General features: G+C 50.9%; 1 protein-coding gene across 3 annotated transcripts in view; it reads right to left on the reverse strand.

Moving 5' to 3' along the window:
- r (carbamoyl-phosphate synthetase 2, aspartate transcarbamylase, and dihydroorotase rudimentary) overlaps positions 1-13,776 on the reverse strand; it is a 101,128-nt gene that overhangs the window by 48,391 nt on the left and 38,961 nt on the right. For all 3 annotated transcript variants that reach the window (XM_077641091.1, XM_077641090.1, XM_077641092.1), the window contains 6 exons: positions 13,032-13,133; positions 12,537-12,659; positions 4,134-4,316; positions 3,141-3,359; positions 2,269-2,436; positions 869-1,051 (listed from right to left, as the gene is read on the reverse strand). In XM_077641091.1, the coding sequence (XP_077497217.1) occupies positions 869-1,051; positions 2,269-2,436; positions 3,141-3,359; positions 4,134-4,316; positions 12,537-12,659; positions 13,032-13,133 (978 nt within the window). The remainder of the gene's footprint in view (positions 1-868; positions 1,052-2,268; positions 2,437-3,140; positions 3,360-4,133; positions 4,317-12,536; positions 12,660-13,031; positions 13,134-13,776) is intronic.

The raw sequence follows: 13,776 nt of genomic DNA on the forward strand, positions 1-13,776 counted from the left end.
TTTTTTTCCGCGATTTTCGCGATCTGATCCCCGCGTCCCCTCTTAATGGAGCACTGTAAGGCCCGATACAGAGCCCATTTGCATAAGTGTGTTTACCTATTGATGTAAAGAGCACTGCTAGCTTGAGCTGTTTCACCTAACAGCAAGCACACACAGCTGGACCTAGCAAAAGGTGCTCATGAGAATCACTACAGGACCTCCATTCAATTGCTCGATGGGCAGCTAGCTCTCTGTTCCAAAATTGCTCTTGATTGCGTGCCTTCACCTCTCAAAAACACATCATTATTTTTATACACATCTTTAAGGGCTGCTCCCGCTCCTCCTGTGTTTCATGGGTTTCACTGAAGCGCAGCCGGGCAGCGTGGTTGCCTGTACACTACCCGGAGACGGCACAGCAGGGCATCGGCGAGCTGATCGGGGGGGCACACTCGGAGTTTGATATATTCTATGTGTAGGTCACTGAAAAATGGCTTTTGAGGAAAGGAAATGGTGCAGTAACTGTCCCCTATCTTGGTGGACACCTCAACCCCGGCCATAAGAGAAGGAAGGAAAGTGCGAGTGAAAAGAAAGAGAGATAGAGATGCTGCAGTGGAGGGCTACAAAAAATACAATTTGCACCAACTTCACAGTGTTCGATGCAAAGCACAATTTGCTTTAACCAAGTTCGTTACATTCGAGTTTGAATGTAGCTCCATACTGCTGCCACAACGTACATGCTAGTCTCGCACCTTGTAGCTCCAGGCTGCCACCAGAGCGTACATGCCATTCTCCCACACTGTAGCTCCCGACTACTGCCACGATGTATACAGGCTAGTCTCGTACATTGTAACTCCCGACTAGTGCTACGGCGTACACGCCAGCCCCGCACCTTGTAGCTCCCGATGGAGAGGAATATCTTCTTCTCGGGAATGCAAAAGCCCGTGCTCAGCAGAGCCTTCAGGTACGCCTCGTAGCGATTCTCCCCAAAGCAGGCCACCTCTCCCGTGGAGGCCATCTCCACTCCGAGCCGGATGTCGGCACCCGCCAGTCGCGAGTACGAGAATTGGGGCACCTGCAATGCAGCCACAAAAGGCATCAGGCATCACGCAGAGCACAAGTGTGAACACCAGAAGTGTAGAACTGAGAACCAGGAGTGAATTGCTAGCCATCCATACATCTACGAAACAAGCTCGTCTACAGAATCAAAACTGCACTAACCCCTTCAATCATGGTGTCAGTCTACGTGCACGTTGTTTTGTGCCATATTTGGTTACTGCTGAGTTATACTATATGCGCCAAATGGCACGAGCTTGCCGTTAAAACCCTTTACGACAAGCCACCTAAAACCATCAGGAGGATTGACTCATCCACAAACACCTGCTGCCACCAACCCTACCACTAAAGGGCATGGCAAGGGCAAAGCGATCTAAACAGCCACTAATCATGGCCTTGGTAAATGAAGTGATTGTCCCAGAGGCACAAATTGGGGGAAACGCAGAACACAATTCATGTTGTGGGCCACAAAATACTGCACAGGGCACACTGAGGACACGCTGAAGGCAGCCTGTGTCGATAGGTTACAGTGTTGCAAATATAAAAATGCTGAATTCACCGACAGTTTGGTTAATGGTTTATGGGGGTCTAACGTCCCAAAGCTACTCAGGCTATGGGGGATGCCGTAGTGAAGGGCTCCGGAAATTTCGACCACCTGGGGTTCTTTCACGTGCACCGACATCGCACAGTACAATTCACCGAAAGTGGGGCTCTTATAAACTAGAAAAGGTCAACAAATGAAATGCAGGCATCACCATCACCATCCGTTTTTGCAAGAAATCTGTGGTCTGTCAGTACAGCTTTTTTTGGTGTGGACATTTTAAGGCTAGGCTTACACAGCCGTTCACTTCCAAAGAGTGACTGCAGAGCCCTTGCCGGTATTGACGTCGTGAGTATCAACCAAATGTTCTGCCTTTAAAATCAAATTTTCTCAACAATAAATGTTCCTTTTGCTGCTGGACAAGCAGCATTACATTAACAAATGGGTCACAGAATCAATTTTTACTAAGAAAAAAAGTTGAATAGAGTTGTTCTTGGTATACCTTAAAAACAACAACCCTGCTCTTATGTAAAGCACACAAATCACAACTGCCTTCAGTATAGTGGAGCTTATTGATGGTGTGCTGCAGAGATGAGTTTAAGTAATTCCAAAGTCCGACAGGCACTGCCTCTGAAAATAAAGAAAAGAATTTTCAGAGGCACTGCCTCTGAAAATAAAGAAAAGAATTTTCAGACCTTGACGCCAACCCTGGCCCCCTTGAAGGTGATCTCTTGGGGCTCAACTGGCAGTCCAAGGATGACTTGGGTGGCCAGAGCAACAAAGTCACAGTTCAGCGTCTTGGAGACGAAGGGGAAGGAGCGGGACACACGCAGGTTGCACTCGATCACCTTCAGCTGGTTATCCTGCAGACAGAAAAAAAAAAAAGACACAGGCGCTTGTAACCTGCCTCACCTACCGCTTCATCTGTACATAATGCTCGCATAGTTGGCACCCTGGACACAGTGCGAGGACTTAGATGCACAGGCGTGGCAACACATAGGTGAGAGTTAACAGTAACAATACATGAAGCCTTGTAGAGGCGACTGTAAACAATTTAGAAGGGATGTGCAGATATTGCCACCTGGTGGTGAAATGACTGACTGACGGAGAATCCGGCAGCAAACTGGTTATCACGGCAATCTCGTGCCAACAAAGCAAAGAAAACCATTCGGCGTCAGTGACAGCAAGCACTGCATAAACCAGGCAGTCACTGAAATGACAACCTCCGCAGCTCTTGGCTGTCTCAATTTAAAAAGCGACGACAAACTTTTCAGATCACACACCTAAGATACACAATTTCAAACACTGCACAAACTGATATGTGCAGTTACAATTTCTCTAGGGAAATCAGGTCGCGGTTTGCAAGACAAAGTGATAAGCTATGTGTCAGCAGCGACAAGCAAAGCTAAGAACACAGAAAAACAAACAACACTCAGTAGCAGTATTTAAAATTTCAGTTAGCAGGTCACATGATCTATCAGTCGCACGGCCGATGACAATAGGTGCTGTGACCTCACTGTGAAGTGACATTTCATGTGGATGAAGGCAACAAGACACTGAGGCCCACCTTGGCAATGAGCTGCATGTTGTACGGCCCACTGACTATGAGCGCCTCGCCAATGGCCTGGCAAATGGCGCGGATCTTGGCGAGCGTCTCACGGTTAAGATCCTGGGGCGGAGTCACCAGTGTGGCATCACCCGAGTGCACGCCTGCATTCTCGACATGCTCGGAGACTGCCATTGCCACCAGGATGCCATCCTTGGCCACGGCATCCACATCGATCTCCTGCAACACACCGTTTTTCTCATGACCGCACAATGTCAGGCTTGTTGTTAGCAAGTTTCCTTGAGAGCCCAAGACAATTTATGCCGAAAAACAGCGCACCTACACGGGACACGAGAAAGGAGACATGCACGCACAGCACTGTGTGTGTGCGTGTCTCCTTTCTCGTGTCCCGTGTAAGCGCGCTGTTTTTCGGTGAGATCATGTACCAACTGGCCCGGCAACTGTCCTTAATACAATTTATGCAATGACACCAAACTTTGGTAGTTTTGGTTGCCAAACTGGATGGGAAGGTGTCAAAATCACTAATTTTAGTAGCTGCCACAAGCAGTAGAAAACATGAATAGCCAGGACTTCTGTGCAGTATTTGAACGTCGAGAAAGAAAAAACTAAAGAAATTGGATGGCAAATATCCCCACTACCACATTCCCCACACTTTCTGAAGAGATTTTTTTTTCCTATTTCCCGAACTCGATTATTTTTTAGGACGAAATTTGACAATCGGATGCCATAACAGTCATCAAAGTGCATTCTCGAGTATGAGAAAGCATGCTTCAAGGAAAAAAAAAAAAGCTTGGAATCTCTCTCAGCTATGCTACTGCCTTGAACGAATACTACATTGAAAAATGAATACAACTTAGGTAATCTGCAAGAGAGAACCTCTTACATCAAACACGTGAATCGTATCCCATCATTACACATGCACAACGAGGCCTAGGTTTCACCTACAAATGACATTTGCAAAACATAAGCCTTTTTCCTATCTTATAAGCTTACCTTAGCTTCGCAGATAAACTTTGAGATGACCACGGGATGCTCCTTAGAGATAGCGCTGGCCTCGTTGAGATAACCCTCGAGGTCACGGTGGGAGTAGGCCACATTCATGGCTGCACCACTCAGCACATAGCTTGGGCGCACCAGGCAAGGGTAGCCGACCTCTTCGCAAAATGATTTGATGTTCTGCACATAGGAGAGAATGAAGCAGTTGTAAGAAAAAAACTACAAGGATACTTCAGCCACCTTAAGAGTGGAATGCGATAGAACTGGGTTTCACATTTGTCGCAGCTTCTGTTGCAACTTATGTGCATGTTTGCATCAGTTTCTTTGCAGCTGTCGATCCATCAATTGCCATATTCAGACTGTTGGCTGCGGTAGCAAGCATCTGCTATACTCTGATGGTGCCAACATTTGCATATACAGCCGAACTCCGCTACAACGAATGTCGCTTCAACGAAATATTTCCAATTCCCCGTTAGCTCACCACAGAAAGTAATGGAACAAATTTCTCCTAACAAATAACCATTTTTGAGATGCGTTTCCGCTTCAACAAAATTTTTGCCATGCAAAGCTGGGTTTAAAAATCTATCTTATGTCAAGGCGTTTATTTGAAGCACAGGTCGGTTGGTCTTGGTTGACCGGCGACACGACGGGCACACTCACAGGCGTCGTTCGAAAAAACCCAGGTGCACTTTGTCTGCTTCTTCGTTGTCCCGCTTGAACTCGTCCGCTTCTTCGCTGCGCTGTGCCTGTCGGTCCCATTACAATTACTCTCCCTCCGAAAAAGGAGCCATCCTGGCGACTTACGGAGAGGAGAGGATGGGCGGGTCATAGTAAGGCTTGAGGCGCTCAACGTGCACAGTTTCGCGCCCCCGGCGACGGTGGTCCGAAGAGGGAACGAGTGGCTCAACGATATAAGTCACCGGAGAAGTTTGGTGGACAACCCGGTAAGGTCCGTGAAAGCGAGACAGTAGTTTCGTGGCGAGGCCGGGAGTGGAGGAAGGCACCCAGAGCGCCAAACGAGGGCGCCAGATGGGTATGACGCTGGAGGGTCCGGGGAATCCCGACGGTGCTTCTGATCCCATTGTTGCTGTGTGGTGAAAGAGCGGGCAAGTTGCCGGCATTCTTCGGCATACAGGTGAGCTTCGGAGAGTAAGGTGGTCTCGGAAGGGTCAGGGTGATAAGGAAGGATGGTGTCCATGGTGGATGTAGGCTCCCGGCCATATAAGAGGAAGAAAGGAGAAAACCCCGTTGTTGTCTGAGTAGCTGTGTTATACGCGTACGTGACGAACGGGAGCACTTGATCCCAGTTGGAGTGGGCGGTGTCAACGTACATGGCGAGCATGTAACTCAGAGTGCGGTTGAACCGCTCAGTCATGCCGTTGGTCTGGGGGTGATAGGCGCTGGTGTAGCGATGAACGATTTGGCATTGTTTGAGCAGGGCCTCGACGGCGTCCGAGAGAAAAACACGGCCGCGGTTACTTAGAAGTTCTTTCGGGGCGCCGTGACGAAGAACAAGACTGTGTAGAATGAAGTGAGCGACATCGTTTGCGGTAGCAGATTTGAGAGCCGACGTTTCGACGTAACGGGTGAGATGGTCAACGGCAACGATGATTCACCGATTATTAGCCGAAGTAGTTGGAAGCGGGCCATAAAGATCAATGCCGACGCGGTCAAAGGGACGGCCAGGGCAAGGTAACGGCTGCAAAGAAGCGGCGGCGGAGTGGGGAGGTTTCTTGCGACGTTGGCAGGCGGTGCATGACCGAATGTACTGACGTATGTAGCGGTACATACCTCACCAGTAGAATCGCTGACGAAGGCGAGCATATGTTTTCAGTACACCGGCGTGGCCGCATTGTAGAGCGGCGTGAAAAGAGGCACAGATTGTAGCACGGAGGTGTCGAGGGATGACCAACAGCCACTTCCGGCCGTCGGGGAGGTAATTACGGCGGTATAAGAGGCCATCACGAATGGCGAAGTGGTGGGCTTGGCGGCGAAGGGTCCGGGTCGAATGATGCGGCGAGGGAGTGTTCAGGAAGTTTAGCAGCGAGGTGATCCAAGGATCCTTCAGTTGTTCGGAGAGCATATCAGGGATGTTGAACGAAGAGAATTCGTAGGCACAGACGAGGGCAGAGGTTGACTCGCATGGGAGTGGTGAACGAGAAAGGGCGTCGGCGTCCGAGTGCTTGCGGCCGGAGCGATAAATGACGTGTATATCAAACTCCTGGAGACGTAAAGCCCAGCGGGCGAGTCGGCCAGAAGGATCTTTGAGGGAGGATAGCCAGCATAGGGCGTGGTGGTCTGTGACGACATAGAAGGGCCGGCCGTAAATGTAAGGGCGGAACTTGGCAATTGCCCAAATGATGGCGAGACATTCTTTTTCTGTGACAGAATAGTTTGATTCCGCCTTGGTGAGGGCACGGCTGGCGTAAGCGACGACGTATTCCGGATACCCAGGCTTTCGCTGGGCAAGAACTGCGCCCAAGCCCACACCGCTCGCGTCAGTGTGAACTTCTGTCGGACAGGCGGGATCAAAATGGCGAAGGATGGGGGGAGAGACCAGCAGGCGGCGTAAAGTGCTGAACGCGGTATCGCAGGCGGGGGACCAAGACGAAAGGTTCGGGCTGCCGGCAAGAAGCTGCGCTAAAGGGGCGATGATACTGGCGAAATTTCGGATGAAGCGGCGAAAATATGAGCATAAGCCTATAAAACTGCGAAGTTCTTTTAAGGTGGTTGGTTTGGGGAAGTCAGCGACGGCGCGAAGTTTGGCAGGGTCAGGAAGAACGCCGTCTTTGGAGATGACATGGCCTAATATTGTGAGCTGCGTTGCACCGAAGTAACATTTTTTCAAGTTTAGTTGGAGGCCGGCGTCAGTAAGGCTAGTGAGTACGCGCTGAAGGCGGTGCAGATGGGAAGGAAAATCTTTGGAAAAAACGACAATGTCATCTAGGTAACACAGACAAGTTTCCCATTTGAGGCCACTGAGAATAGTGTCCATCATCCTTTCGAATGTGGCTGGAGCATTGCAGAGGCCGAATGGCATCACATTGAACTCATACAAGCCGTCTGGGGTGACGAAAGCGGTTTTCGGCCTGTCGTTCGCTGCCATCGGGACCTGCCAGTAGCCGGAGCGTAAGTCGAGGGTTGAAAAATACTCCGCTCCCTGCAAGCAATCCAGTGCGTCGTCGATTCGGGGTAGAGGATAAACATCCTTGCGTGTGATCTTGTTGAGACGGCGGTAGTCCACACAGAACCTGATGGAGCCATCTTTTTTCGTCACCAAGACAACAGGAGAGGCCCAAGGGCTGTGAGAAGGCTGTATTATGCCGCGCCGAAGCATGTCGTCAACATTGTCACGGATGACGCGGCACTCGCTCGGCGAGACTCGGTACGGTCGCTGACGCAAGGGAGCGTGGGTACCAGTGTCAATTGTGTGAGAGACGGCCAATGCGCGCCCCAAGGAGGGCTGGGAAAGGTCGAAAGAGTTGCGGAAGCGGCAGAGAAGTTCCAAGATTTGGTCACGGTAAGCGGACGGAAGGTCGGGAGCGATGTTACGACGAAAGACGTCGATGGAAATCGGATCGGGCGCTGTCGCACAACAGGCTAAGGCAGTAACTGGGGAGCAAGCACGGTTATCGGAGAACTCGGAAGCAAGAGCAGGGTCCAGTTCTTCAATAGAGCCAAGGCATTCGCCGCGAAGAACAAACGACGGGCAAGAAAATGGGTTGGTGACATAGATGGCGCAGTGGCCATCGGAAATCGAGACAACGGCGAATGGAATGAGGAGGCGCTGATGGCGAGTGGCTGCTGCGGTAGGTGTGAAAAGAACAGGGCCACTGAGGAAAGAGTCGGGGCGGAGCGGAACGAGGGCTGAAGAGGAGGGAGGTATGTCGGTGTCGGCAGCTACAAGAAGCTTAGCGGAGCGCACAGGTAGGTCACACAACGAAGCATCACACAGGGGAGAAAGCTCAAGTTCCGCACGGGCACAATCAATCACTGCACGGTGGGTCGAGAGGAAATCGCAGCCGAGGATGACATCGTGAGAGCAGGCGGTCAGCACAACAAACTTGATGGTATAGGCGACGTCGTTGATAGAAACGCGGACCGTGCAGGCTGCGATGGGGTGGATGCGCTGAGAGGTGGCCGTACGTAGTGAAAAGTCAGACAGCGGCGTTGTCACCTTACGAAGTTTGCGGCGAAGAGCATCACTAATTACTGACACTGCAGCACCCGTGTCGACGAGCGCGAGAACGGGGACGCCTTCAACAGACACCTCAATCACGTTAGCAGGAGAACACGGAGGACTTAAAAAGTTGGCAAAACACGCAGTTCTTGCCTCCTGAACTGCGTCAGTCAGTTTTCCTCTGGGAGAGGGTCCGGGCGGCGGAGCATCGGAGAAATGGAACGTCGACGAGGGGAAGGCGAGCGGCGAGTAGGGTACTGGGAGCGATGTGTAGAGGAGGCAGAAGAGACATTAGGCAAGGGCGGCCCGGAATCGTAGCAGAAATTGCGCATGAAATTGCCAGAACGAGGAGATCGCTGACGGCAAAAGCGTGCGACATGGCCCGGAAGACCGCAGGAATAACATATCGGTCGATTGTCCTCTGTACGCCAGGGGTTCGTAGGGTTTCGGCGGGGTCGACGAACCGGGACCTGCGGCGGGGATATAGACGGCGGTGGAGCATAAAAGGCCGGGCTGCTAGGGTAGGCGGCAGAGGTGGGCGAGCACCGTGTACCGGTGACTGCTTCAGCATAGGTGAGCGGCGCTGCCACAGGAGGAGGTGGGGGACTGGATGGCAGAACTGCAGCGACCTGCTCCTGAATAGCACGACGGATAGTGGGCGTGAGAGATGGCGCCAGGTCGTGCGGAGGGCAGACGGGGTCGGGAATGTGATGCAGCAGAGAAAGCTGGCGAGCGATCTCTTCGCGGATGAAGTCTTTAACCTGCTGCATGAACAGGGACTGCTCAGCAGACGAGCCACCAAGGGCCAAGCCAGCAAGACCCCCTGCAGGCGCGCCGGACTGCCACGTAGTTGCACGTTGCTTTCAGAGTTCGTCGAAGCTTTGGCACAGCTGGATGACGGTAGCGACGGAGGTGGGGTTCTTCGCCAGCAGCATCTGGAAAGCGTCATCGGCTATGCCTTTAAGTATGTGGTTGACTTTATCCCCTTCGGACATGGAGGGGTTGACACGCTTGCACAGGTCAACGATGTCCTCGATGTAGCTTGTGAACGTCTCGGAAGGGAGCTGAGATCGAGCACGAAGACGTTGCTCGGCGCGAAGCTTCCGGACGGCGGGGCGACCGAAGACGTCGGCGAAGCTCGTTTTAAAGGACGACCAGGTGGGAAGATCGGCCTCATGGTTGCGAAACCATAGGTTGGCAACGTCCGTTAGATAGAAGAGGACGTTGCTAAGTTTCACGGAATCGTCCCACCGATTGTAAGTGCTGATGCGCTCATAGGAGGCCAGCCAATCGTCGACGTCTTGGTCATCGGTGCCACTAAATGGAGACGGGTCACGCTGGCGCTGCACCCCGTGACAGAGTACGGTGGCAGGGACGGGCTGCGATGGTTCACTCGTACCTTCCGGCATGGTGGCGGAGACGAGGAGCGTTCCACTTCGAAGTTCCAGGATGAGGACCGGGACGGGAACCGAGGCACCTCCACCAAGTGTCAAGGCGTTTATTTGAAGCACAGGTCGGTTGGTCTTGGTTGACCGGCGACACGACGGGCACACTCACAGGCGTCGTTCGAAAAAACCCAGCTGCACTTCGTCTGCTTCTTCGTTGTCCCGCTTGAACTCGTCCGCTTCTTCGCTGCGCTGCGCCTGTCGGTCCCATTACACTTACAATAAAACAAGAATATCGCCGCCCATCTGTGTACTTCCGTAGGTCCATGCTGCTTTGTTTCACTGAACTTTCGCTGGGACCAATTGAGAGAGAGGATTTATTGATGGGAAAGGCAGAGAGGTTGGCCTGAAAAACAAATATCTGGCCTGCTCCTCTGCACTGGGGAACGGGAAGAGGAACCAATTGATCCACTCATTCAAACGCATATGAAGAGCGTCATTGCTTGGTGGAGATGACCAACGGTCTGGCTGCCTTGCGGCAAGGCGCGGGTGCAAGCTTCCGTTTTCTTCCAAGCCAGAGCCGCAACCAATCCGTTGCCAAAGGACGCAGCAGCCTGGCAACAGCAGCAGCGCGTTTGCTCTAGTTTTTTTCACTCGTGCTGGTGCGCTGCAATCGACATGAGCATGGCGACTTTGTCTAGGAAGCGGAAGTTCCTTTCTTCCAAGGAGCTGAGTGATGAAGCCATAATTGAGGGCGTTCTCCACAGCAAAGCATCGTTGGATGATGACAGCGACGCAGAGGATTTAGCGCCACCATCTGCACTAAAGGTGCAGGTATTTGATGTGCTCCGCAGATTAATTGGTGCTCACGATGACAACATCGCGATGCAACTGCTCACCGAGTGCGAAAGTCGCGCTACGGCACTCGTGGCAAAAAAAAAAAAAAAGAAGCAGAAGAAGCTAACTCACTTCTTTGGAAATAAATAATGTTTTCGGACTATGTTGTCTAACCTGACAGTGTTTTTGGGCTGTTTTCGCCTTAACAAAATTTCGCTTCAACGAAATTTTTCACGCGCCCAGTGAATTTCGTTGTAGCGAGGTTCAACTGTATATTTTTTTAGGATTTTTGGTGTCGATTTTCTATGTTGCTGTTTAGAAACTAGATTGCTCACAACCTGGTGGGCAGGTTGAGATGATGTCACAAGGTGACAAATCATTAATTTAACTACCACCTGCCAAGGTGGGCAGGTTGCTCACATTCCAGTAGCAAGGTTGCCACCTGCCGTGGTGAGCTGGCTGTGATGACGTCACATTGTCACGTGACCTCTCTCAACCAATCAGCGAATTTCGTGACAGTGGACATCAGCAGGGTTTTGGTGTGACAACCAATGCCATCGATTAAAACCCGAAAAAGCTCTTCAGCAAGTTACAGGCGATGAACATGCTCTAGCCTACTCCTTTGCACTCAAAAAGGGGCAAGGAAAAAAGAGGACAATAAAGAGAAACTACGATAAAGAAGTAATCATGTGCAAGTCTGTAAGCAAAGTGGGCGGCAAATGGGCCTATTTGTAGCCAAAAAATCGAAGTGCTAATGTTTAATTGCTGATTATAAGCAAGTTTATTTCTCAAAAAGGACTTTCCAAAGTTGGGGGGTCAGCTTGTAATCCAAGTCACCTATATACGCGGACTAGTAAATTGAACCCATGCGTGAGCTCAAGACTAGTTTCGACCGAGCCATGGATAATATCATGCCCCATGCACACATATCCCCTAGTTTTCAGAAACTGTGCAAAAGCATGTCTGCTTAAAAAACAAGAATTCGACACCGCAGGAATTAGAACAGGAATGCACAGCTCAAAGCAATAAATGCGAAAAGCCAGCAGTCAGAGACAAATAGAGATAACAGGTGATAAAATGGTACAGTCATGAGCAGGCCTTCTGACTAGTGGCAAACAGAACAGCCAACGGCTTCGTAGTTTCGAGTTCCGGTGCTAGAGGTTACCGGAAGTACACGGCAACACGGTTATGCCAATATCGTATTTACTCGCGTAATTTACACGCGTGCATAATTTGCAAACCCAGGCAGGCTTGGGAAGATGGGTGCGGCCACGTCATTGTGTGTGGTTGTGAAAGGTGCGAGTGGCGAGGGCAGCCCAGCTTGCTTGCGCTGGCGGTCACTGTTCTGGACGAACAGTTGCACACATGCCCAAAACTGAAACTACCGAACTGCTTGTTGCTTGGTTTACCATTAGTCAGCTGGGCCGCACGCGAGGGTGTCATTTTGTCGTCCGTTAGTGGGGCACTACACAACGCGGGGCAGGGCAGCAGGCAGTATGTGTCTTGTATGTGGAGTCAACTTTTTTGTTGGCCAGCAAGGGGTGATTGGTTTATGGTTTGGTTTATGGGGGTTTAACGCCCCAAAGCGGCTCAGGCTATGAGGGACACTGTAGTGAAGGGCTCCGGAAATTTCTCTTACATGCACAGACATCGCACAGCACACGGGCCTGTAGATTTTCGCCTCCATCGAAATTCGACCGCCGCGGCCGGGATCGAACTCGCATCTTTCGGGCCGGCAGCCGAGCGCCATAACCACTCAGCCACTGCGGCGGCCCTAGCAAAGGGTGAGATGGGTAACTATGTATAGGCGAGAATACACAGTACCTAGTTAGTGTTATGACCTTAGCAAGTTTTTTCAGGACGTGTTCACAAACTTTTCGCATAATTTGCACATCCCCTTTTTGGTGCCTTAATTTAAAGAAAAAAAGTGTGCAAATTACGTGGGTAAATACAGTACTTGGCCAAGCGACAGCAATAGAAGACAGCCCATGACCTCACCTCCAGATTGCTGAGCTCTTTCCATCTTGGCTGGGAGATGCCGATGGAGTCCAGCATGCGTGAAAACTTGAACCGATTCTCCGCACAGTCGATGGACTCCGGAGATGTGCCTAGGATGCGAGCCTTGGGGAGAGAGCAAAGGATGAATTAAAAAAAAAATTCCCAGAGCTCACCCAGTCACAGGTCAGTCAATGAGTTTCCTCACAACGTATCACTGCTTTCCATCACAATTTAAGGCAAGCTTTCTAAAGCTTATATGAACTTTAGTTCCATGCATGCCGTATATGTGGGTGGTACACTGGTTGCCAGCTGTGGCAGGAAGTGACCTTACATTGGGCTTTTCACTTCCGTCATGTCCCAGTACCATACACTGTAGCAGTCCAACTGCTCTACAACTGGCAACAATGGAAAAACCTTCAGTGCAGCTATGACAGACTCCACCAGTCAGGGCCACTCCTCCACGATGGTCGAAGAAGGGGAGATCTTGCCGCCTACCTTCTGCCTGTGCAGGTCCATGGCAATGTTGTTGGGCAGCTGGCCACCCATGTTGAGAATGATGCCCTCGGGTTGCTCCAGGCTGTAGATGTCCATCACTGTCTGCACAGGCCAGAGACAAGCAAGGGAGAGAAAAGTGCGCTCAGGCATATGCACAAACTGCACAATGGCTTGCATTCATGCCATTTTTCATCTGCAAATATCAATTTCGATTTACAGTAAAAGCATGTTCATTCGACCCTAGTTAATTCGGAAATCCAGATAATTTGATCTGCCAGAGCATTCCCGGCCAACGCCCATAAAGTCCACGACATCAGACGCTAGGGGGCACGTACAGGTCAATTCGAACAGCCTCCCTTTGAAAGGTCACATCTAAGTATGACCAGCACAGCAAGTGATCATCAAAATAGCCCTACTCAAACCTGGAATGCATGCTACAGAGTTTTCCATGCATATCCGAGGTGTGTGCAACGGCTGGCGCGACAAAAAAAAAAAAAAGCAGAAGGTTCCATCTCTGAGAACAGTACGACCGCTTAGTTTCGATTTCACTTTTCTGAGCATCATGCCAACCTGCAAAGACTGCAGCCACTGGCTGTGCATCAGCAATCCAACTGAGCCCAGCTGCAAGCCCTTTCGTACATCGATTGGCTCTGCTGTGCATTTCGCGTCCATCCGCATGGTTCTTCCAGTGTGCCAAAACTGCGTGCTCATCACGTGCCATTCGCTCGATGTGTGGTGCAGCCTG

Source organism: Amblyomma americanum, chromosome 10, assembly GCF_052857255.1.
Source record: "Amblyomma americanum isolate KBUSLIRL-KWMA chromosome 10, ASM5285725v1, whole genome shotgun sequence".
Lineage (NCBI taxonomy): Eukaryota > Metazoa > Arthropoda > Arachnida > Ixodida > Ixodidae > Amblyomma > Amblyomma americanum.